General features: G+C 38.4%; 1 protein-coding gene across 3 annotated transcripts in view; it reads left to right on the forward strand.

The window, feature by feature from the left end:
* Positions 1 to 25,184, forward strand: part of LOC131685474 (uncharacterized) — a 151,487-nt gene extending 126,303 nt beyond the window's left edge. For all 3 annotated transcript variants that reach the window (XM_058969203.1, XM_058969205.1, XM_058969202.1), the window contains 2 exons: positions 22,423 to 22,727; positions 22,786 to 25,184. In XM_058969203.1, the coding sequence (XP_058825186.1) occupies positions 22,423 to 22,727; positions 22,786 to 24,661 (2,181 nt within the window). In that variant the 3' untranslated portion in view covers positions 24,662 to 25,184. The remainder of the gene's footprint in view (positions 1 to 22,422; positions 22,728 to 22,785) is intronic.
* The last annotated feature ends 263 nt before the right edge of the window (positions 25,185 to 25,447 follow it).

Here is a 25,447-nt window from a genome sequence, read left to right on the forward strand (position 1 = left end):
GTCATTTAAATCTAAAAAATTCGCAATGACTAGTGTGTAAACAGACACGTCCATCGACGACACACTTTCGCGGTAGAGAAGATTAAGTAAATTTTGTCCATTTTTTATTGGAACTTGGTCAAAGCTGAAAAAACGTTACCAGATTATAAAATCACATAACCATGGCCTACTGTTGTAAAATCTAAACCTAATTGTTTGTCATTGAAAAGTACGAAACAAGCAACTTCAGCGCTCCACATTAGACATGACGAACCGTAGCAAACGAAACAATCATCATAATCAAATTGAGGTACAGGTACATGCAATTATTTGCGCCTCGCTTTCGATCCAATAAATGGTCATTATCGTTATTGACCATCAGTTCAACGGATTGCGGAATTTTTTGAAGAAACATAGCAAAACAAACGATGGATTTTCCAAATGATTGATAAGCACAGGGGTAAATAATAATCGAAATAGTTTCCTCAATTGCTGGGTGAAATTTCTGCCTGCTGAACCATATGGACCGTGACGTCAACGGTGTCCCATTCAATGACCCCCGCGGACTACTTGTGATCTACCTATACTCTCTGCCATGTATCGTGTTCCAAGGTATATACATCGCGAAAGATGCTCATAGCTCATGGTCTGCTTCACGCCATCCACTAGCAGCCGACCGGTTGAAGTATGAACCTGCCCGCTTGCTTCGATTACTGTAATTTCGGCCTCCGATTCACCCAAGGGAGACTTGTGCATTAACCAAAATCATATGTTAACCTAATAAGAAATCTTCGATGTCTTTTCTATCCAATTTATTCAAAGGTTGTAGCTGTAGCTTAAAATCGTGATAGTATTTTTTTTTTAATTTTTGAGGATATTATGTTTGTGTATGTATGTGTGTGTCATTTAAACTCACACAATTTGCTCAGAGCTGGCTGAACCGATTTATACAAACTTAGTTTCATCCGACAGGTATAACGCTCCCATTAGCTGCTATTGAATTTTTAGTTGATCCGACTGCTGGTTCCGGAGTTACGGGTGGAAGAGTACGATCACACAGCAAATTCCCCTATAATCTGGTACCAGCATGATGTCCAAATAATGTAAAACATATTAAAATGTGTGCAACATTACTTTAATTTACGGGTCTATATCACTAATGGCCAATCAAAGTTGCTTTGACCACATTGGCCCCATATGACGGGTTTTGAGGCCCCAGGGAACTCGCCTAAGCTAATATCACACCTATTTCCCAGCGAATTCTTGACAGATTTTTACAAACTTGATTTCAAATGAAAGATACTGTAATCCCATTGACTGCTGATGAATTCGGTTCAGACTTTTTGTTCCAGAGTTACAGGTTTGTTAGTAAGGTTACACTGAACTTTCCCATATAAACCGTTACAATCGTAGTACTTCAGAGGCTAAAAACTATTAAAATGATCACTAAATTACTTCGATTTGCAGGTCTAGATCACCGATTGCCATTCAAAAAATCTTTAAATGTATTGTCCACTATCGACAATTCCGGTAGTTCCGGATTCCAGACATATTCAACAATTAAAGTCACATCGGTTCTGCGGTGATTTTCTCAAACCAAGTCTGAAATGGAAGGCAAAATATTTAGTTGAGTATTGTGTCGCTCCCTCCCACCCCCTTACGCTTACACCTCCATCCTTCATCACCTCCCCCTCCCCTTGGATCGCCCTCACACCCGCATTCCCTTAATCCCCCCCGTATACCGAAATTAGATGAAGGATTTCTAACATATTCTCCACACACACCTTTCAAACCCATTCCCCCAGCGTTCCAAAATATTACCAAATTGAGCTTATGCTGATTCAGTTTTGGAATATTGTACTTTTTTGTTTACAGTGTGTCTGAGTTGATTTTCGTGGTAGTCGTGGGATACCTGCTAAGTATAATAAGAATGTAATAGACATCTCCACAATTATATTGAATATAACCAGTTTAGATAAATGAGAAAGGCACAGTCACAGGACTGTGTGGATTAAAACAGGTTTTTTTTTTATTTAATTCGTCTGCGTTAGCTTATAGGTATCAAATTTCTTAAAGCTAGAGAGGATTACCCCTTCCCTAGGTTGAGGGGTTTGACGGTATTGCAAACATCATCAAGCATACTGCATGCATAAGTGCTACAGAACCTCTGACAGACAATTGCTTCAAGATGGTTATTGAATTACGCCTCGATAGTGGTGCATCGAGGAAACCGAGAGGGCTCATGGGTCTTTTTATGCTTTTTTCACACTCAGAGCCAACCCATACTAACGCTCAACCACTAGCCAGTGCGCGCTGATGTGACCGGCTGGCGGGTCGACGTGCATTGACTTTTGCTGTGGGCTGTGTTTGATGGCATTATTCCACAGCTAAATGGCAGTATTGGTGGAGGGGCTCACAGTGGGAGCCATTGTGTGTCCATTTATCGGCCGACTTCGTGATCGTGCACAGCCTGATTAAATTAATTTAATTATTAAATTAATTTAATAAATACATCAATAGAAATCTATTAGTTGTCGTTTGGTAGTAATTGTAGTTTTTAGTACTAGTGTACAATTGTTAAGTGCTAGTCGAGAGGTTAGTAGTTTTCGACGATTATTCAGCTGATCAGATCAGGTATGTCACTTTGATTCAAGTATTATTAACCAATTGGTTTTCTGTAATTTGTCTGACTATTGAGTATTAGAATAGTTAGGGTGATGAGCCCATTTTCGCCATGTTTCTATTATCACCATACCCATTTGAAGCCGTTGGTTAGAGCAGTGTCTGCCATCTTTGTTCAACGCATTGAGTCAAATGGTAGCGCAACAATAGGGGCTTTCGATTCGAGTTTTCGTTGAGCTCAAACACGAGAATTTCACTGTTTTCAGCGCTTTTGTGTTATTATATTGGTTCTCAACGACGAATCAAAGCTGTTGATGTCAATTTTTACGCATTCCATTGATTGTAGGCCGAGAAATTAATAAATTAGTGAGGCACCTTGCTTAGTATGGTGAAAATAGGCACTTTACCCTATGTTCAGTGGTGCGAAGTGTCCAATCGAATTGCCTGTTTCTGCGTGAATTTACCGAAAACAGAATGGCAATGTACTGTGAATAGTTTCAACGCCTCCCTCATTCGTTCTCTTCCAAGCTGACTGAAGTTTCACGGTGAATCGAATACTTTTAGTTCAGAAGAAATATAAATTTATTCGCGGAATTGGAGTGTGTGTCTTCGTCGCGAGCGGTTGACTCTTGTAGAGCTCCCTTCGAGTCGGTTAATTTTCATCATTTTCGGCACAGTGTACAGCCTCCCGGTTATCGAAAGTGTGAATAACAGTGCAATTTAACGATTATACGAAGTGTAGTGGCTTATAAAAGCATTTTTCGGCATATTTTCGACTGACGCGAGTGGTGACAGTTTGTGCAAATCGAATTCCGGCAAATGAAAAAAAAAATTTCCCCGCATCACGGGCCATCGATTCCCGATGCAAGGACAATAAAAGTGCACAGAAAACATCTAGAAACACAGTGTACATTCTAAAATAGTGAAAAATGATTTTTCAGAGAATAAAATTCAATCCGAAAAGTGAAAAAATACGGCAATAGGAAAAATTGGCATACTCAAATAATTGGCGTTTCCCCAGCGACTAGCGACTACCAGCTGTCGCCCCAAAATTCTTCGCCCGAAAAATAGGTGGCAAACCAGCCGGTCGGTGCTCAACTAATTTCGTCCGCGTTCCTTGTCACCTATTTTTTATTGGGTGTTTCATCGGCGGTGCTATCTTTGAAAATGAGCCGCCTTGGATATTCAACTGTTTGTTTGCTTTCTTATTTTATTGCAAATGAGTTAGGTTTTGATTCTTTTATATTCGGGATTGCAGATATTTTGTCGCATGTAAATTTTGGGTGTTCGCTGATGTGATGGTACTGTAAGGAAACACGTATCTGCCGGTCGGCCAACTTTTCTTTGGACTGAGCAAACTAATATCTATGTTTGATTAGAATTTGTTTTACCAACGGGGAAACTGATGCACAGAGCATTCAATGTGCTTAGAGCAAACACATGGCCTTATTTGAGTGGAATGATGACTTCTATCATGTATGAAGTTTGAGAATTAACAATTCGCGAGAGGGATCGGGGACCGGTGGGCAATTATCTTCAGTTATGTCAGCACGAAGAATAAGTGTTTTTTTTCTGTTATGTTCATTGGTTAGCTTTTAATTCTATCTCATGTCCCCACGCGAATCTAGGACTATTGATGACATTTGGTCCTTAGACCGGCGACGACTGGGTGCTGTCGGCCTTCTGCCGATAGTGGCAGAATGAGAGGGTGCGAACGGATCTAGTCGAGATGACAATACCGTAAAAAGTTGTTCAGAGGTCGGCTCCAATGGGACTTTGATTTGACTGGTATCGATGATCGCGGGTCATTACGTACTGAAAATTAGCCGAGTCTGTTTTAATCAATCTAATTTCAAGTTACGTTATTGGTAACAAGCCCGTGCATCAGGTTAACGATCCTCTGTATTTCCCTTCAATGTTCGATATAGTCGTTCTTATACGTGTATTTCACAAACAATCCGATATGGAAAATGGAAAATACTTTCGTTGATTTATAACATCTCGAGCTATCATAACTCTTTGTCTGTATAACGTGTTATCACTCGGTAGTTTGCAACCCAAAACTATATCGTAGAGAAGGAATAGCGAAATTAGTCTAAATAATGTCGCAATAAATAGTGATCCGGCCCATTACGCAGATAAGATTGGCTTTTCTAGGCAATACTCTCACGATTGGCTGTGTGGAGTTGAAATTGCTTCTGTTTAGAAAACAGTATACTCTCGGTAGCCGGCTACCCAGAGTTTAAAAGAACGAAAAACTAAAGAAGATCTTTTTCGAGCGATCGTGTTCTCGAAAACTAACTAAACTACTACCTAATAAACTATGCTTTACAGGTCGACCTAGAACCTATTTCCTTCCAAACCACCAACTCCGCGACACCTATGGAAGAGTCTGATGAACCTTTAGTATAAGATTCTTCATTTTATTCAAACGATCGCCGGGTAAAATAGGCCCCGACACGATAGTAACCAAGAAAAAATTCGTCGCGTGATTGAATATTATTAAAAAATATAAGCAGTGCTCCTTATAGCCGGCTATCCGAAGTTCAAGCTGCTTATTTTGCTAATCGTATTAATACAACAAATGATAAATTTCCCAAATTGTCAGCAGCCGGCTGCCCAGAGCAATTATTACATGATAACGCTATTGGCACACGTACTAACAAATCTTCCCTTCCCGTCATACATGTGGAGATGCAGAGGATTCCTCGGTCTCTGGTAGCAACATGTATCGGACTAACATTCCTTCCTTTCCCAGAAGATCTGCATTCGGACGTGGCCGGCGTCGGTATTGATCAGCATGTAGGGATCAATATAGATTGTACAATGTTATTCCCAAGCATGTTGTTATATATAAGTTATATATTTTTAGAAAGGCTATACGAATACCTTTCGAACGAACTTGTTGAAATCGGACTATTATCAAAAGAGATGTTTAACATTAAATGCGGACGAAAGATTTTTTAGGATTATTTTAGGTCAATAGTATCTTCGGAGAATTTAAAGCATATAATATGCCCTTTCTTTTGGCATTGTAATTTTACTGATTAATCCCCCTAAGAGTGAGATATTTTCATGAATTTTCTTGGAAGTGATTTTATTGAAATAATGCCTTCAGCAAATTTGTAGCTCCTACTTTTGCGAATAACTTTACTGAAGACATCAAATACATATTTCGAATACTTTAAAAGTTATGGCTTGTTGTTTGTGGATTTCCCTTTTGTAGCTTATTTATTGTTCAATATAGTAATAATCCATTTAAATGAGCCAAATATTATTTCGATAAAGCGAATTTCGTATTTCATTTTTCTATCTACAACCGCTAGAATAATTACCGAACAATTCCAAGTTGTCTAGATGGAACTTGATCACTTATCAGTGCAAAAAATTTCATTTGCGCGAACCTTCTGACTTATAACCATCGGATAGATCTGAAACATATCTCGGAAAATGAAAAGCGAAATGAATAACTCCAAGCAGTGGTGTAGCCAAGAGGATGCTTTGGGGTTTAACCACACCCCCCCTCACCCAAAAAAAATTGGATCGAAGTTAAATTTTTTTTGATGCTGTCTGATTTAATTCAATATTACAATGATAATTATCTGATCAGTATATTGATAACCTATTGTTTGAAACATCATGAGGACCTTTGAAAAATTGTGAGAATGCGATCCTGATCTGTAACTGATGTATTGGTTTTGATCTCACAGTTGTCTAATAATATCAATATCAAATACCTGCCTTAAAAACATTCCAATAGAAATTCATTCCAGGGTTCTGATATCAATAACAATCATAATCATAATTTCCTATCATCTTGAGTTCAGTTTTGAATGGGTTTAGGGACGATCCATAAATTTTTTGAGTGGGGTGCCCCCATCGTAGCATTTCGTCACAAACCTCTAAATACCCCCTGGTAATTATGTAGCTTGACGGTAATTCTCTCCCCCCTTGTCACCGAAAAATTTAAAAAAAAAATAAAAGCGATGTTAGTTATTCCCGTTTAAAAAAGCTACGAAGCATGACATGACCCCCTACCCCCCTGTCGTCACACATCACAAAATGCAATACTCCCCCCTCCCCCATATAATGCTACGTCATTTATGGATGATCCCTTACTGCAATATGGATTAGGGTCATTTTTTAATAAGAAGCGAAACTGGAATTGCTCTAATGTCTATGAAACTTAGAACTATTCATCGAAAAATTGCATTACTTCCAACATTTGCTGAAAATATTTTTAATTTGGGAATGCGTCGATTTGAAACGAAAACGAATTAATAGCTGATAAGATAGCGGTATGGCTACACTACTTAGCGTCGCGTACCTCCAGTGAGCCAATTACAAAATACGGAAAAAGGTAAACTTGTTAAACTTGATACTAGTAAAATTTTTTTTGGGTGTTCTTATCGTAAGGGTCTAGTTCGAAAGACCTATTCCCTCCCCACCTATTCCCTCCCCACACAATTCAAAACACATCGAACTATCACTACACAAACTACACTATATACCTATCAAGAACAGATTCCTACATGCCAGTTATAAAATCGAACGGCACACCATTGAAGATCTTGTGCTTCACTCAAATTTAGCCTACACTCTTCAATATTTTTAATTCTATCACAATCCGTCGTATGAATAGTAGCCGCTGTTCAGGCAGCAACGAATACGTGCTCCATAAAGACTGAGTCTGGTTCCTCTAAATCAACCACACAGTACTAACAGCAAACAAGCAGATGACAAACAAGACCCGTAAGACCAACGGACAAACAAAAACATACAATACCCGAGCAAAGTCCAACATCAAAATAACAGCAAATGGACAACATATTTTGATATCAAGCATCAAGTTGAAATCTTATTTTGATATCAGTTTAAACTTTTTCAGATATGACATCATATTTTGATCTCATTTTGATATGCTTATATTTTTAGAAAAAAATGTTTGTTTCTATTTCTTTGACAAACATCAAATTGATTACTTATTTTGTTATCAATGAAACATTTCACCATCTCAATGAGTTTTCAATTTGCTTTCGCTGATAGCATAAATAGCTTTCTGTTTGATGTCATAGTGCAATTTTTCTGCTTTTGATTTTGATTTTTTAACCGTTAAAACGACCAAAATGATAACAACTTGAGCAATCATTCCCTACTACATCACAACATCAAGTTTAGCTCTGAATTTGTTATCAGACTCTGTTCGGGTAGTATCCCAAAACATCATCAGCGATGACAGTGTGGACGAGTATGATAGGTGAATAGAAAGAGGACTAACTGACCCCAGAGAAGAGAAGTACCACATCGAACAAACAAAATTACGAAAGTTCTCACAAAAGCGAATCGGATTTGTTGCTGGTTTTCCTTGGTTTGATTTGAGAGTGCACCCGTATGACGTTTCAACTAGTATAACTTTTGAGACTGGCTCGTATAAATCGTTGCAGGCGGTAAGGTAGAGCTTCGCTAAAGCGTACAGTAAATAACAGAAAATGTATTATTGCGTTTCGTATCATAGATTTTACTTTTCTGATTGATATTCTGCTTATTGCTGTATGTAATCATTGAACGCTCGTTTTCTAAAACGACATTATCTGTTATTTTTGCGGGGCGTCCGGAGAATCATCCAGTTTCAACGGAATGTTCTCTGATTACCTGGTCCGCTTTTATTAATTTTGCATATTGAAGACTAACTCGTAAGGAACCTTTGCTAAGCAGCACATGATTGCAGAGCCCTCTTTCTAACTAGTGGAACGAGATCTTCCACATGGGTGGTGGATTTTTCCATTTGTCATGAATATTACTTGTGATAATTAAGCTGAAGAAGTAAACTTTTTTTTCTGAATTCCAATCCAATGCAGTGACAGCTAATGTGAGTACTTAAGGTCACAAGAGCACTTAGCACATATTAGGAAATCCAATGGAAGATTTTGTCGTGATAATTCAATTTTGTAAAAAAAAATATTTGTAATTTTTCGAACAAAAAAAAGGTTCGATAAAACGTCAGCTGCATCGGAAAAAATCGAAAACAGCATATGGCTTAATGACCCAATGAACGTATACAATCTCACCATCGTCGGTCTTAACATCAGTTGTTTTCTCTAACAGTTTAACTACTTTTAAATTTATTTTAGAAAAAAATCTTCAACTTGGCTGCTGAGTAACTGATTAATAATAGTTTCTTGATACGCAGATCTGAAAAGTGTGTAGCAGCGATGCCACAAGTACATATTTATCTAGAAAGGTACAGATTTTTCGAATATTTTTGGTACAAATTCTGTACGATACGGATAACATATTTTTGTAAAAAAGTACAGTTTGGTACAGATTTTTTTTAACACGACAGGTAAAATAATTTAACACTGCGATGCATACCAGTAAACAGGTTATAGGCCGCTTACAGAGTGGCGGCGAGAAACTGTGTATGTGCTGCCCAAGTAACCATAAGCATTAAGCCATTGCACTATATTGGCTATACATTTGCACTAATGTTGCATTAAAACTCCATTACAGCATTAACAATGCAATAAATCTCGATATTAGCATCAATAATGCATAATAGCGCAACCGACATATAGCATTATCACTGGCTCTATATGCGTATATAAAGCTGATATAACGCGTACATGCTTCAAGGATCTTTAAAGCATGTAAGCTTTACAAGTGCATTTAGTGCCATTATAGAGCAAATAAAAAGCCGATTTAATGCTATTGTAATGCAATGGGTTTATTTATTATGCAACTCTTCTTGAAGATTATATTGGGCATATTTCATTTCAATCGAACATATGCAATATAGTCTAGGGAGCAAACGCAGCGCACTTACCGTGAAGGACGAGGCAAGGTACCTCAGTTCGAGACATACTAAAGGTAATTTTCGTGAAACATTCATATCATGTGAGACCGAAAACACATTAAGGATATTCATTACAATACATTAGAAGAGAGTCAATTACGGTTTTAAACAGAACATTTTGTTTTAAAATTTTTCCCTTTTGCTCATCATACCGAAAGGAAACATATGAAATGATTTTAAAACCATGGCGGACAAAGACAGCCAACTGAAGCTAATGCTTCGAACGAGCTATCAATCTATGCACAGTAATAGCACTATATTTCTCCTTTTCTGGCATAATACCAGCATAATATCAGGCTTCGCGGCTCTTCAAGACAGCATTATATGTGGATCTAAAGCAGATATTAGGCTACGTTATAATGCCTATGGGTTACTTGTGTGGTACTGACAGTAGGATGCGAGATGCCAAAAACCTGCTTGCATCATATCAAATGGAACCTGTCAGTGTAAAAGCAGGTAGCCGGTGCAGATCCGCTCGGCTTTCACTCTGACATCATCCCTTTGGTTTGCAGCAAGCAGTTTTTTCGCATTCTAACGTCAGCCCTAGCCCCAGCTTAGCTTCTCGCCGCCACTCTGTAAGCACCCATAGGCTTCATTTGATTTGTCTGTTGATATTAATTAATTATAAATAAATACAAGTTTGTCACATCTCGCATTCAAATGTCAATACAAGCCCCAGCCAGGATTGCACATTCACAAATTTTTCTTTAATGTACCATATTTATTTAACAATTAGGTAATCCATGAGACGTGTTGGATGAGCTGATTATTTCTTGATTGTTTCTTCTGACGTTACTCCGCTTTGCTGGGCATAACGTCCGACAAAACCGTTGATTCGATCCAACATCAAACGAATCGGAACTAATGAAAGATCCACTGAGTTGTCAAACGAACGTCTCATAGATTGCCTGATTTTTGGTCACAGCTTCTTTTTTTCAGAAGACAGATTTTTAACATTTTCATGAAAATTTCACCGATTTCCACAGATTTTTGGAAATATTTCAATTTTTTTATAGATTTTTCGGAAATTTTAGTAGAACACTCCGTAGTTTTGACTGGTTTCTGGCGAAATTTTATCGCAAATGAAACAACTGATTCCGAGTCGGATTTTTTTGGTTTTTCGCAGCCAAATATCAGCATCAGCACCAACTCAGTATATCACTATCTCGAATGAAAAATAATTATATAAAATGATTCTGTTTGTCATTGTGTTGGTACAGAATATGAAGAATTTTCAACTCCCAGTACAGGTTTCATTGTGGCAGCACTGGTGCGTAGTCAGAACGATTGTCATGGTTTACAGACCTTGGTGACATTTCGTAAAAATTGAAATGCAACGTTAAATCCTTGAAAAGGTACTCATGAGAATTTATACAAAGCAGCCTCCAATATTAAAGATTGAAAATAATTATAAACTAATTTCCACCACTTTTATAAAGATCAAAAAACTTACATCGAATCCTGGAAAAGGAAAATGGCTGGCTAACAAAATGATGTTTGTGTTTAAATTTAATGTCCTTGATTGGTGGTTCTCAAAAGAAAGGACACACAATAACCATTGGGAAGATATCCATTGAAAATCCTTCTTGGGCAGTGCGTTAAGAATTAGCTGTGCAATCAAAAGTTTCGATATTTAAGCGTAAATGTATGCTTACATACTTCAACATTAAAACTTTCGTTTTTCGATGGAAAAAGATAGGTTAATTTTTAAAGTAAAATATCCGTTTGCAACCCAAAAACGCAGCCAATGTTTGAAAGATGGGTTAATTATTGCATGACAATTTTTATTTGGTAGAACATATTCTGACCACTTGTCGGATTATCGGGGATGAATTTGCTAGATATTTTATACCAGTAACGTCGTATAATTTTGAACTAATGTGTTGATTAACAGTGTATTTTGCAGGGCTTCGACACCACGTGCCGCTAGTGATTTTAAAAAGAATTGTGAGAAGTTTTGATTTTGAGTGGCCCTTCTCTTCTCTGCTGACCCTCAAGTAGCAGATAGCGAATCGGCAAATGGAGTCTCTAAGAGAAAGAATATTTTCACTCGTAATAACAAATTCAGTAAGCAGTACTGTAAATACAGAAAAGACTCACCGCTCTATTGCGTGAGCGTACAGAACTGTGTCAAATAAATGATGTAAACAAATATTAATTAACCTGATTTAATAGACATGAAAAGCATCGAAAAATTGCATTACTTCCAACATTTGCTGAAAATATTTTTATTTTGGGAATGCGTCGATTTGAGACGAAAACGTTATAGAATTAATAACGAGAAAACCACCTTCCAAAAGTGGGGGATTTTTTGAAAAATGGCATTTTCCGTTCCACCAATTTAGTATCTTCGATGATTTTACAAACGCTAAACAGCACATCATTTGATAAAATAATTTTGGCGTTATATCCTCCAAGAAGTATTTATGGCGAATTTACACTTCAAACAAATTTAGTTCCAGACTTAATGTCTTCAGCAAAATTTTGGGGAGTGCTATTACAAACCACTTTGTTGAAGACATGAAGGCTCCATGTGTTCAAGGTATTAACATATTTTAGGCTATTTCTATTTAATTTTAAATTAAATTATTATGCTTCCACTGTTTATGATAAATCTCTTCTATTGTTTATAAGCGATAAAATTTACATTTTATCGAAAGCTTGAGTTTGTGAAGCTCACAATAGAAAGTTTTTTTAGAAAAAAACTAAATTAAGGAACACTTCGTAGATATCATTTTATAACTCGGTATACTCCATATACGTAGTATTCATGCCTACAATAAAGTTGTTTTAAATGAAAGTCTCAACAAATTCGCTAAAGACAAGAACTCTGTTACATTTTTTTGAAAAACTGATTCTCCATAATTTTAAAACTTCAAAGATGGCGTTTGGGTTGTAAGTTAGATTTTCACCAAAGCACCACCAAACAGAAAAACCTGTTTTAATCCACCTAGAGGTGCAATTGTGCCTTTCTCATTTCTAAAACTATGATTTAATAGCTGGTTCGTACAATATAACATTATGGAAATGTCTTTCATTCTTATTACACTTGGTAAGTATATATAAGAGCACCTTTTTGCATTCATCGCGGTATCGGTTTGAATCGGAGTTTTCGATGTGATCGCACTCCACAACCCGTAACTTCGGAGCCGGAAGTCGGATGGAGATGGAATTTAATATCAGTTTCCGGGGACGCAACACCTTTCATTTGAGACTAAGTTGATCAAATCGGTCTAGCCATTTTCGAGAAACCAACATAACCGTTATTCTGAATTTGGATGCTTCCGGATCCGTCGATGGTGGCCAGTCTGGCCAAAGACACTTTGAATGACTGTTGGTGACCTAGATCTACAAATTCAACAGTTGTGTTTACATTTTGGAAAAAATCACCTTTTTACATTCATCGCAGAATTCGTTAGAATCGGGATTTGCTGCGTGATCGTACGTATCACCCTGTAATTCAGGAACCAGAACTCGGATCCACACAAAATTCAACAGCAGCTGATGGACCTTTCATTTAAAATCAAGTTTGTCAAAATCGGTTCAGAAAATTCCGAGAAACCGATGTGGACAAATCAACAAATTTTGTTTTGTAACCATACTCTTCAACTCGTAATCCGGTACAAGACGTCGGTTGAAAATGAAATTCAATAGCAACCTATGGGAATATTATACCTTTCATTTGAATCTTAGTTTGTAAAAATCGGTTCAGCCATCTCCGAGAATCCGATGTGTACATTTTATTAACAAATCCGCACATACACACACATACATACATGCACACATACATACACACATACATACACATACACACATACATACACACAGATATTTTGCGATCTCGGCGAACTGAGTCGAATGTTATGTGAGACTCGGCCCTCCGGGCCTCGGTTAGAAAGTCGGTTTTTGGAGCAATTGCATAACCTTTCTATATGAGAAAGGCAAAAGAATAATATTTAATTAGCTTAATCAGTATGAGTTCAATGTTATCTTCATGTGATTATATTTTGAAATGTTGGTGGAATGGGTTTGAAAGTGGAGGGAACGGGGGGTTAGTAGAGTGGGAGTGGAGGATGCGTCAGAAAACCTTCATCTTATTTCGGTATACGGGGTGGATGAAGGAAATGCGGGCGTGAGGGTGGTCCAAGGGGAGGGGAGTGATGAAGGAGGGAGGTGTAAGGGCAAGGCGGGAAGGGAGGGGCGGCGACGCAATACTCAACTGCATATTTTGCCTTCCACTTGAGACTTGGTTTGAGAAAATCGGTTCAGTCATCACCGATGATCCGATGTGACTTTAATTGTGGAATATGCCCGGAATTCCGGAATCGTCGATAGTGGACAATATATTCAAAGAATGTTTGATTGGCAATCAGTGATCTAGATCTGCGATTAGAAGTAATTTGGTGACCATTTCAATAGTTTTTAGCCTCTGAGGTATTACGATTGTACCGATTTATATGGGAAATTCCAGTGTATCCTTACTAACACCCCTGTAACTCCGGAAGCAAGAGTCAGAACAGAATGAAATTCAGCAGCAATCAATGGTATTACTGTATCTTTCATTTGAAATCAAGTTTGTAAAAATCGGTAGAGAATTCGTTGGGGAATGGGTGTGATATTAGCTTAGGAACATGGCGAGTTCCCCGGGGGTGTCATGGACCGCCATAGGTGGCCAATGTGGTCAAAGCTGCTTTAATTGATGGTGATCCAGACCCGCAAACTAGAGTAATGTTACATCAATTTTACATCATTTTAACATCATGGTGGTACCAGTTTATATGGGAATTTGCTGTGTGACCGCACTCTTCAACCCGTAACTCCGGAACCGGAAGTCGGATCAACTAAAGATTCAATAGCAGCTTATAAGAGCGTTATACCTTTTAGATGAAACTAAGTTTGCGAAAATCGGTTAAGCCATCTCTGAGAAAATTGTGTGAGTTTAAATGACACACACACACATACACACACACATACATACACACACAGACACTTGCCGATCTCGACGAACTGAATCGAATGGTGTATAACACTCGGCCCTCCGGGCCTCGGTTAAAAAGTCGATTTTTACAGTGATTGCATAGCCTTTCTTTATATGAGAAAGGCAAAAATAGATAATACATAGAGGAGTGCGCCGCGCCGCCGATTTCAGGTAAAAATCGGCAGCGCGCCGGCGTCACGCCGATGTGCTTACTATTTTTACATGCAGTCGTCGGCGCAGCGCGGCGGCGGCGGCGTGGCGCACACCTCTAATAATACATTGAAGACCCGATTTGATCAGCCCCCAATTTTATCAACCTCATATGAAAATGTGTTTGATGGGCTCTAGCAGACAAACAAGGCTGAATTTGAGTAAATCCTTTCTTGACCATGTTTTCCTTATCTTAACTATACAAATATGCAAAAATAAAAAAAAAATCAGTATATTAAATTGAGCGACCGAAAATAAAAGTCGCAAGAATAGAACATGCTTCACAAAACCCGTTTCAAACATATTAGAATATAAAAATCGGAAATAAACTTCAAGCATAAAAATAGGACAGAAATCCTTCAGCCTAAGAATCGCCTAAAAAGTTCTCACCCGTAAAACTCGGCAAGGATGAAACTCCAGTATAAAAATCGTTTAAAAATAAATAAATCGCTCGTAGGAGCATCCGTATATCTTGATGTTCAAGATTAAAAGTCGGCTAACAAGATTTACTTTGTAAGAATCGGAAGTATTTCTTTCCGGTTTTTTTACTGAAGGTTTTTTTACCCGACTCTTACAAAGGAATGTCCCAGTCCGATTTTTATGCTTGAAGTTTATATCCGGTTTTTATATTCTAATATATTTGAAACGGGTTTTACGAAGCATGTTCTGTCCTTGCGACTTTTATTTTCGGTCGCTCAAATAATCAGAAATAGTTATTAGAATACATCAAGGGAAGGGAGAATATTTTAACAGCTTCAGTTTATTATGAAGAAAAAAATGTCGCGATTTAGTTAATGTCCCTGTTTTGTCAGCCTAAAATACACCATGGAGATGATAAGAACTGGTCTTTACTGTATTTATTATTCACAGTAATAGGTACTGTAGGGATACGGAAACACGTCTTCTCTGGTTCGGTGTAGATGGTTATGATTCAGTTTTATTATGTCAATCTCACCTCAATACATTTCATAGTCTACTAGATTACTACAATCTCTCCCATCTTTTAATAGTATATGATTCACTAATTTCTAATTTAATTATTTCTTTTACCTATTTAATTACAATGATAATTATTAAGATATGAAGGGATGCAAATTTTTCGCTTGCTTCTTCTTTCGCTGAACGGGTGTGGTCGTTTCTGGCTTGATCCAGATTGTAATTTTTTTTCACTAGTTTCTGGTAATCTTGATTCGTTAAATTTTTCGATATTTAATGGTTCGCGTACCATTTCTGCCTTATGATTGTTTTCAGGGTTTGAAACTTTTTCTGGAAGAATTAATGTAAGTTAATTCGATGTGGAATTTATTTGTTTTAAGTGATTAAAATATTTAAAATGATACCATGTGCAGTATTTATTAATGGGTTATTGTTAACAATCCGCTTCGTATGATTAACGTGACGATTTGTAATAACACCAGTTTCTAAGTTCTTGAGGTATAATCTTGTCCCTTCTCGTTGTATAACAACGTGTTCTTCTGGATTGAATGTGGTAGTTAGCTTGTTCTTTTTTATTAAGTTCTTTACAATAACGTGATCTCCTATATCAGTGTTACATGGTTTCGCTCCTTTTTTCATGTTTGTATATTTTCTTCCTTTTCCCTTTGAACGCTCGTCATTTTCTTTTGCTTTCTTTATATCTACCGTTCGCTTTATTTCAGGTAGTTTGTCCCGAATGTTCCATCCAAACATAAGCTCGGAAGGCGAATAATTCGTAGTTGTATGTGGTGTTGCCCGATACGCGTGTAAAAAGTCTTGAAGGTCCGTCTTCCAATCACGTCCCATTGTTACACTTATTTTTATTGTTTTAAGTATTGTACGATTTTGCCTTTCCACTAGTCCATTTTGAAAAGGAGCCTATGGAACTGTGTGTTTAATAGTTATTCCATTTGAAAAACAAAACTTTGAAAAATCTTCTGAAGAGAATGGTTGACCATTGTCGCACACTATTTCTGTTGGGTAGCCAAATCGTGCAAAGATTTCTCTTAATTTTACAATCGTGATTTTGGCTGTCATTGAAGCCATGATTACAACTTCAATGTATCTTGAGAAATAGTCGGTAATTACTAATAGATGGTGACCTCCTGGAACTTCTGTGAAGTCTATCGCGATCTTTTTCCAAGGTTTGTTTGGCATTTCAATTCTGGAAATTGGTTGGATGTTGGGTTCAGACACCAGAATGCAACCTGAACAGCACTGGACGAATTCTTCTATCATCTGGTCCATTCCTGTCCACCATACTTTCGCTCTTAGTCGACGTTTCATTGAAGATATTCCAAGGTGAGGATCATGTGCTAGATGTAAAGTACGTTTCTGTAGCGATCTAGGTATGATGATTCGTTGTGCTTTCATGACTACTGTTTCATCACTCGTGAGGCTTTCAGCCAACTTCTTGTATCTGATTAATGTTTTCGGCCAGCGTCGTGGACTGTACCAACGGATAAGCTCTTGCAATTCATCATCCTCTTTAGTAGCAGTTATTATTTCATCTAAAGATATTGCTATTGGACACACATCAACAGCTACCATTCTAACAATTCTTTCAACTTCCTCGTCAAAACTTGTGCCGTGGTCAGGAATGGATTGACACAAGCGTGAAAGGGGATCTGCAATATTTCCTTTCCCTGGTCGGTAGATAATTTTAAAATCATAGGACATTAACCGTAATTTCCAGCGCTCTATACGGGGAGAAGGTTTCAATCGTTCGCCGAATATAACGACTAAGGGTTTGTGATCAGTTATTAACCAGAAAAATTTTCCATAAAGGTAGTAATAGAATTTTTCACAGGCCCACACCAAGGCTAATGCTTCACGTTCGGTTTGTGCATATTTTTGTTCGACTTGTGTTAAAGTCTTCGAAGCGTAGCAAATAATTCGATTTTGTTTATCTTTTCCTCGTTGAATTAAAACAGCGCCTAAACCTACTGGGCTCCCATCTGCTATCACGAATGTTTCATCATTCGGATGATAAAACCCAAGAGTTTTCCGTTCTAGTAAAATAGATTTGATTTGATTGAAGGCTTCTTGATGGATTGGTTTCCAAATGAATGGTGTTCCTTTACGAGTCAGTAAGTTGAGAGAATGTGTTATTGTAGCCATGTCAGGTATATGTCGATGTACAAAATTGACCAATCCCAGGAAACTTCTTACTTCTTCCGATGACTTGGGAGGTTCTAAACGTTCAATTGCTGCCAATTTTTCACGAGATACGGATATTCCTTTACTGGAGATATGATATCCAACAAAATCAATTTCCTTAATGTTTTTCTCGACTTTTTCAAAATTTATAAGCACGTTGTATTCTTGCAATCGCTTGTATATCATGTTAGTTTTATGAGCGAGCTCATTTTCGTCTTTGGCGCAAATCAGAATATCGTCAATGAATATAATGAGCCACGGGAACTCGGCGAAAATCGTCTCCATCACTTTCTGAAAAAGTTCCGGAGCTGCTGAGAGGCCAAACATGAGTCGTTTGTAGCGCATCAAGCCCAGCGGAGATATGAAGGTGGTAATATACCGACATTCCTTTTTCAACAAAACTTGATGAAAAGCTTGTCTTATGTCTAGTTTTGTGAATATATTGTTTCCACCAATTTTCTGTATCATTTGCTCTAATGTAGGAAGTGGATGCACTTCTCGAATAACAGCTTTGTTTGCTTCCCGCAAGTCAATAATAATTCTAACCTCATCTAAGCTCTTTCGTTTTACTAGCATTGGTGACACCCACTCAGATGCTTCATTTACGCGCTCAATGATATCTTGCTGCTCAAGCTCTTTCAGTTTTTTTAATGTCAACTCTTCAAGGGGAAATGGGATGCGTCTCAAACTTTGGCGAACTGGGGGGATACTTTTATCAATTTTTATGTTTGCCTCAATTCCTGTATGAATAAAACATCAGCATTTAATCTCAGAATAAATATTATATTGAAGTAAATTGAAATAGTAATCAGATTGACTAAGCAGCACTAATCCTTACCACTGATACAGGGGAAAATCTCATTGTTCAGAGTTTGCACAAATTGGACTAGCCCCAATTTTATCGCAGTATCCCCAGATACTAGAGAACATTTTCCGCCTTGTATAACATAGAACGTGGTATCTGCACACTTGTTGTTGAATGAAACCTCCGTTTCGACCTCTCCTAGTACATGTAGCGGCTTATTAGATCCATAGGCGTTAAAAACCTTATTGCTGCCTTTTTTCGTCGAGTACGCTTCAAATCCTATTTGTTTTAATAACTTCCAATCCGCCTCACTTAGAACGTCCTCATCTGCTCCAGTATCGATGATTAGCAGTATAGACACTCCTCCTACACTTGCCTTTACGGACCGCTTCTTGGCACCAAGATGAAATAGATCAAACACTTCTTTTTCGTTGTCCTTATTTGATTCGCTGACATCTTGAATTTCTCGTACAAATCGCTTCCGCTTTTGTTGATACTAATTTGGCTGATGTTTCGTCAGATTGTCGAATTTCTTACGTTTCAAGAAACAACACCGCGCAAAATGACCGATCCGATTGCAGCTATTACATTTGAGCGATTTAGCTGTGCACGTGTTAGGATCATGACGCCCATCGCATCGATGACATCTGGAATATTTTATAATTTTATTTCTTGCGTTCACTTTCAAGATGTTGTCTTCACAGGACTTCTGCTCGGTTTCTGTTGAGTTTTTAATAGGATTTTCTGCATCGATGTTGTTCCATCCGCTTAGTTGGAAATCTACAGACTCGTGGGCTCGCCCGATAGCCAATACCTCTTCTAGACTATGATCTCGTTCCAAACATTTCCTTTTCAGGCTCATGTCCTTAGTTGTCATAATGATTTGGTCCACTATGATGCTATTAACTTGATTGCCATAGTCACAATTGGCCACTTGCTTTTTTAATTTGATAACAAAAGCGTCAAGCTTCTCGTGTGGACCTGGTGACATTTGCCTAAACTTCTGTCGCTCGTATGCTTTTGATACGCTTGGTAAGAAATATTCATTTAATAGTTGTATGGCTGCGTGGTATCTATTCTCCAAGGGATGTTCTTCATCTTGTTGTACCTTGCCAGCAATTTTCCGAACATCTGGACCGCCAAACAACATTAATGTTTTATACTTTTCCTCGTGATCATCAATATCTTTCCACGCTAGGTATGCATCGAAATGCTCTCTCCATTTTTCCCAGCGTAATGGAATAGAGCCTTCTGCATCTTCGATGAAAGGAGGTACAAACGGGTTTACCTATACAGATTAAAATGATAATGATTAACTTCGCGAGAATCATTATGTTAGTATTCAGGCTTCGCACACAATTTATAGCCTGTAAGTAGTTCTAGTTATGGAAATCAGCCTGCAAATTTGCCAGGTTCCATAATTTTCCTAGTTATGGAAATCAGCCTGCAAGCTTTGCCAGGTTTCGTAATTTCTCAGGAATGGAAATCAGTCTGCAAACTTTGCAGGTTCCATAATTTTCCGTTGCTATGGAAATCAGCCTGCAAAATTGCCAGGTTCCATACTTTTTGTAGCTATGGAAATCAGCCTGCAAATTTTCCAGTTTCCATAATTTCTGTAGCTTTGGAAATCAGCCCGCAAATATTGCCAGGTTCCACAATTTTCATATTTCTTTTTCTTTTTTTTTTTGGGAGTCAGCCTGCAAAGTTTAATTCGTCAGGTCCCGTAATATCTTTTCTTTTACGGTAAACCTTTGGATTTGGGACTTTATATTCAATAATACAAACCATCGGCCAAGCCATCTCTTTTCAGCTCCACTATTTTATCCTCGTCGCCAAATGTAGGGATACGGAAACACGTCTTCTCTGGTTCGGTGTGTAGATGGTTATGATTCAGTTTTATTATGTCAATCTCACCTCAATACATTTCATAGTCTACTAGATTACTACAGGTACATCCCATTTTCTGAGGATATGTTCTTTCGTTTGAATTGAACTACACCAATTTTTAGGTAGTTTTCAAGGGGTTATTTTATCGACTTCTTCCAAAATTCGGCGAACCTATTCCCATTCGTGCAATAGTTTATGTTAAAAGGGTATCATAAATTAATTGGTATACTTAAGGGTTCATATGTTGCAGATAGAGAAAATTCATATATTTTCAGCTTTTCCTAACACAAAAGCTTCTTAAACAACTGTTCCTAAAGATTATGTAAATTATAAAGTATTTGAAATTTTTTAATAGAAGTGACGGAAGGTTATCGAAAAGTTTCGTGAAAAAGAAAATTTTAGTAATGATAATGATTTTCCCTAACGAGTTTCGAGAGTTTTTTATTTGTTCTTTGGCATTAGGATTAGGGATAATAATTCAGATCAAAGATACTACTGGGAAGTCATTTTTAGAAAAAGTCGATAACGAAGTAAAGTTTGAACTATGTACGCATGCACTTCAAAGGTAGCGAGATATCAAGAGCTGAAATTTCAGGGCTTGGTTCTCATTTGTGTTGGGAATTCGAGTAAACGCTATTGAGTATGAACATAAAATCTATTCGAAAATTTGTTTTTCGATTTTTTTTTGTCTCAGCACAACATATATAATCCCTTTAGGAAATTTCAGTTTTCCCTACACAATGCTTTGATTGAAGAATTTATATATGTTATTAATGGATCATTAGCAATAATTCGTTTTTATTTTTATTTTATAGGCCATTTTCCGTTTTTCCATTAAATAAGTTTAACCTTTGAGATTTCTTGCAATGATATTGTCCTATGCTAATTTGAGCGATTCTCTGAGTCCTGCCACTATCCCATGTAGAATGTGTTATCAAAAACATCGCGAATAATCAAGTTCTAAATGTTCTCAATCGATATAATACCCGAAGAATGCGAAATGAGTTATAAGAAATGTATCACTGTTAGGTGGATTAAAAGCGTTTTTCAAAGACTTTCTACAAAAAGCTTCGTCACAAAATCGCTTGTCGATATTTTCGCATAGCAAAATTATAGAATGTTATTGAAATGTTAGATTATAGTGTTCATAAGTTTTTTCTCACACTGAAACTCATACCTCCTCTCCCTAAATACATAACGCGACAGAATCAACAAAAATAAACCTTTGGTGTCATGACAAATGGCACAAGAAAATTTGAGATTAGTTTTTTACTTTTTTTTTTAGAACAGTTATCACAGGAACGAAACAAATTCATTGATTTGAGTTTTGTATCGACTGTAGGTTGGAATAGTGCGACATTTTCTGTAACAGGGCTGGAATGGACTCATTACCCTACAAACTGAATTTGATTTACAATTTAATTGCTTTCATACGCGAATGCCACTTCGACTCAAAATCGCCGAATGGCTTCCGAGCTAAACACATAAAACGTAAGCAAAATAAATGCTCGCAAAGCATAAAGCGACAGACAGCGCCTATTGTGCAATACGTACTAACCCAGCCATGATATCTAACACACACGAAGAGCTTTATTAAAATAGCTCCTATCATGTTTTGTATTACTGCTTGAAAGTGCAAATCGAACTGACAATCGTTAAACCACCAAAGAAAATCAACAACTTCAGTGCCAGTTATGGAGTGTCATAAAATGTGCACTACAGGCTCTTAAATCTTAAGTATCATATGACTGCTCTGTGCCCGGACAGTCATCGACTCAATTGGGAATGATGTGTCACATATGCCATTAATCATGTCAAGGACGAACCTTTTTTTCTTCTCTATAAGATTTCCTTCGCACGAGTTGCTTTTATTCAAAGCGTTTCGTCACGAACGCGAGTATGCAGTTTTCAACAAACGCCTAAATGTATACTTTTTTCTACTTTTTTTTGCAGACGCTAAAATCGCTCAACATGAAGGGACCGTCGAGTTTACTACCGTTGCTGTTCGTGCTCGTGTTCGTTGGTGATCAGCTGCACGGTTCCGCCGGAAGTCCAACGCAGATGCAGATGGTTGCCCGACCGCGCTATCCCAGGAAAGACAGCTACGTGGCGTACAATATTCACAAGAATTTCAAAGCTCGAGACGTCAACGCACTGGACTCGTTACAAGCGCGGAAGGCCATGATCGATGTTAAGCAGACGATTGCCGAAGTTGAGCGGCTGCTAGCTCTGGACCCTACTCTCCCGCGGTTAACAAAGTAGGTTTTGTTTCGATTTTTTCCGTTTATGGTATAATTCTTACAAGTCTATTTTTAGGGGAGAAATCGAGGAACTGTTTGAAAATGTCACGAGAGAAGAGTTGGCGAAATCACTTCGCGAAGGCGATCAAAACCGTGCACAGCACATGCGAGCGCTGATGCTGGTACTACCGTACCATACCAACAATATGAACCCGGATAATCTGCAGGATATTTACACGCTACCACCGGTTACCAAGGTGATTGGTGTTGAAGGTATCCCAAAGCATACTAGCACAGAAGTACTGGGAGGATCGATTGGAATCACTCCAGCTAAGCAGATCGCAACCACACAGACGACGACAACGACTACGTCGACGCCAACCCAATTTCCAATATTCCGACATCGGAGTACAACGCAGACAGCGAGCAGAAAACCCGTCTCGACAACACAGGTCCCAATTACGACGATCCGTTTCAGTACTCCAAAGCCAACTACGTTCCATCCGGCGTTGCAGAATATAATTCGTGAAGATTCAAAGCCTGCGGCCACGACGGCAGAACCAAGTAAAGCTGCTGAAATAAATGAGATTCTAGCAGCGATAGGATTCGGCAATGGACCACTGCCATCTTTCAAGCCTCTTCCCGTGGGAATGACCACACCAGTTGAAATGGCCAGAACGACACCGAAGGTGCCATTCAATCCGCCGAGCAGTGCTGAATCCAGCGAAGAACTAAAAACACTACTCCGCTCATTTGGACTGTTGAATGACAGTGAAGAGACGGTTGGCATCACATCGATCCCGCCAGTTGAGTTCCATCAAATCCCGGAATATTTGTCCGATGCACAACCATCTCATCTGATCCACAATGAAGGTCCGAAGGTGGAAGAGTTGGAACCGGAACCTCCGGCTATGGCAAAACCTGACATCAGACCGGATGACTTCGTGGCTTTCAAACCACTGCCCGATGATGCACCCCTGTTGAACGGTGATCTGAATCAGCTGTTGAAATCTTTCGGACTGTTGGATAACGGTGATCGGAAGAAGAAATCAATGAAGTCGGAAACGACGGCAGCACCGGACGTGGCGCCAATGAATGACGTGCCGATGATCGACAAAGATTTGGTTCCGCAGATGGCTACGTTGCTGGATACGCTAGGGATTCAAACAATGAAAAAGGAACGCAGTGGACGGAAGTTCGAAACAAAGAAGAATTCCAATGGGATAGAACCGAAGACGAATGGAGTTTCAACCAAAACGAAGAAGACAATCGATAACGAGGACTACCGTAAATTAGAACAGTTATGGGAAACGATTCGAGAATTGGAGAAACTCAACATTAATCTCACAGATGATTCTCTGGATGCTCTCAATCTCCGGAACTACAACCTGAGTGAGTCATTGCTTGCGCAAGGACCAAACCCGTTGGAAAACGTGGAACTAATGCGCACGAACGAAATCAAGAAGCGTCAGCAGCCGAACCAGCAAAAGAAACCAGAAGAACCTATCAGAATCTCCTTGGATTTAGGAGAGAGCAATTCTTCCTCCACCACGCCTGCCAGCAGCGTAAACTCCCGCCAAGTAGAAATCATTTCCACTACCACGAACAGTACCACAATTCTGGACGTAGAGTCCGACGCTGATCCACCAAGTTCAACCCGATCATCATCATCCGCATCAACATCATCACCAGCATCGACATCGAAACCGGAATCATCTAACAGCGGATCGGAATCGGCCCGAATACACGAAGCCTACGATGACTCCTTCGGTGGATACGATGTGGACCCGGTGGCTCAGCAACCACTGCCTCAGCCCAGTCGCAATGGATTCTACTTCCTGGCGGATTGGAACTCGTTTCTGGAGGTCGGTGAAGATCCCAACAAGGTGGTTATTAATTTCCGACCGCGAGCTGGTGATCCCGCTCGGTTCCTCCCGGTTAATGTGCCGTAAGTGAGCGGTTAGAAGCCGACCGCCTACCGGACTGCACAGCCATCAAGGATTTTTTGTCTATATTGTGCCAGCGCTGGAGTGGAGCAAAAGGCAAACCGCAGCGGTTGGGTTTGAAATGATTTGGCATTTTGTGTTTTTTCGTCTGACACGTACACATCGGGTAACTTATAAACTATGTGTTGAGAACGAACGACGGGGGAAGTGACTATTCTTTACGTATGATTAAATAAAATTAAAATCAGGGGTTTGGTAACCATAACTAATAGTCGTAGGTACTTGATTAAGATTAGGTTTTTTTGCAGTAGGATAGGTGCAATAAGATTTTCGGGATATACAAGTTATTGATCGGCTAAAGGTTCGATAGAGTTTAGACAAAATTTTAATTCAAGCAATAAGTAGGAATTTTGTATATGTTACTAACTGAAGAACCAGTGAGAGATACCGTTTCTGTAAATAAATAGATTGTAGAGCTCGTATTTATTTGTACATTTGTTAGACCAACCGGGTGACATAGAGTGTGACAATAAAGTAAATAAAACAATGTTTTGTTTTTAAAGTGAAAAAAATGAAAAATTGAGAAACAGTGTAATCTTAGCACGGGAGCGTTACTGTACATGATTTACTTTTTGTACATAGTTAGGTTCATCTATGTTTGGAGAACCAAAAATCCTTAAACGTATTGTATTACTGCAGGGCTGTTACATAACAGATATGTCGTTCTGAATAGTAGCCATGTGATGATTGGGTTTGCAATGTTCAGTCAGTGCCCTGACTAGAATACTTCAA

The sequence above is a fragment of the Topomyia yanbarensis genome, chromosome 2 (genome assembly GCF_030247195.1).
Source record: "Topomyia yanbarensis strain Yona2022 chromosome 2, ASM3024719v1, whole genome shotgun sequence".
In the NCBI taxonomy this organism is placed as follows: Eukaryota; Metazoa; Arthropoda; class Insecta; order Diptera; family Culicidae; genus Topomyia; species Topomyia yanbarensis.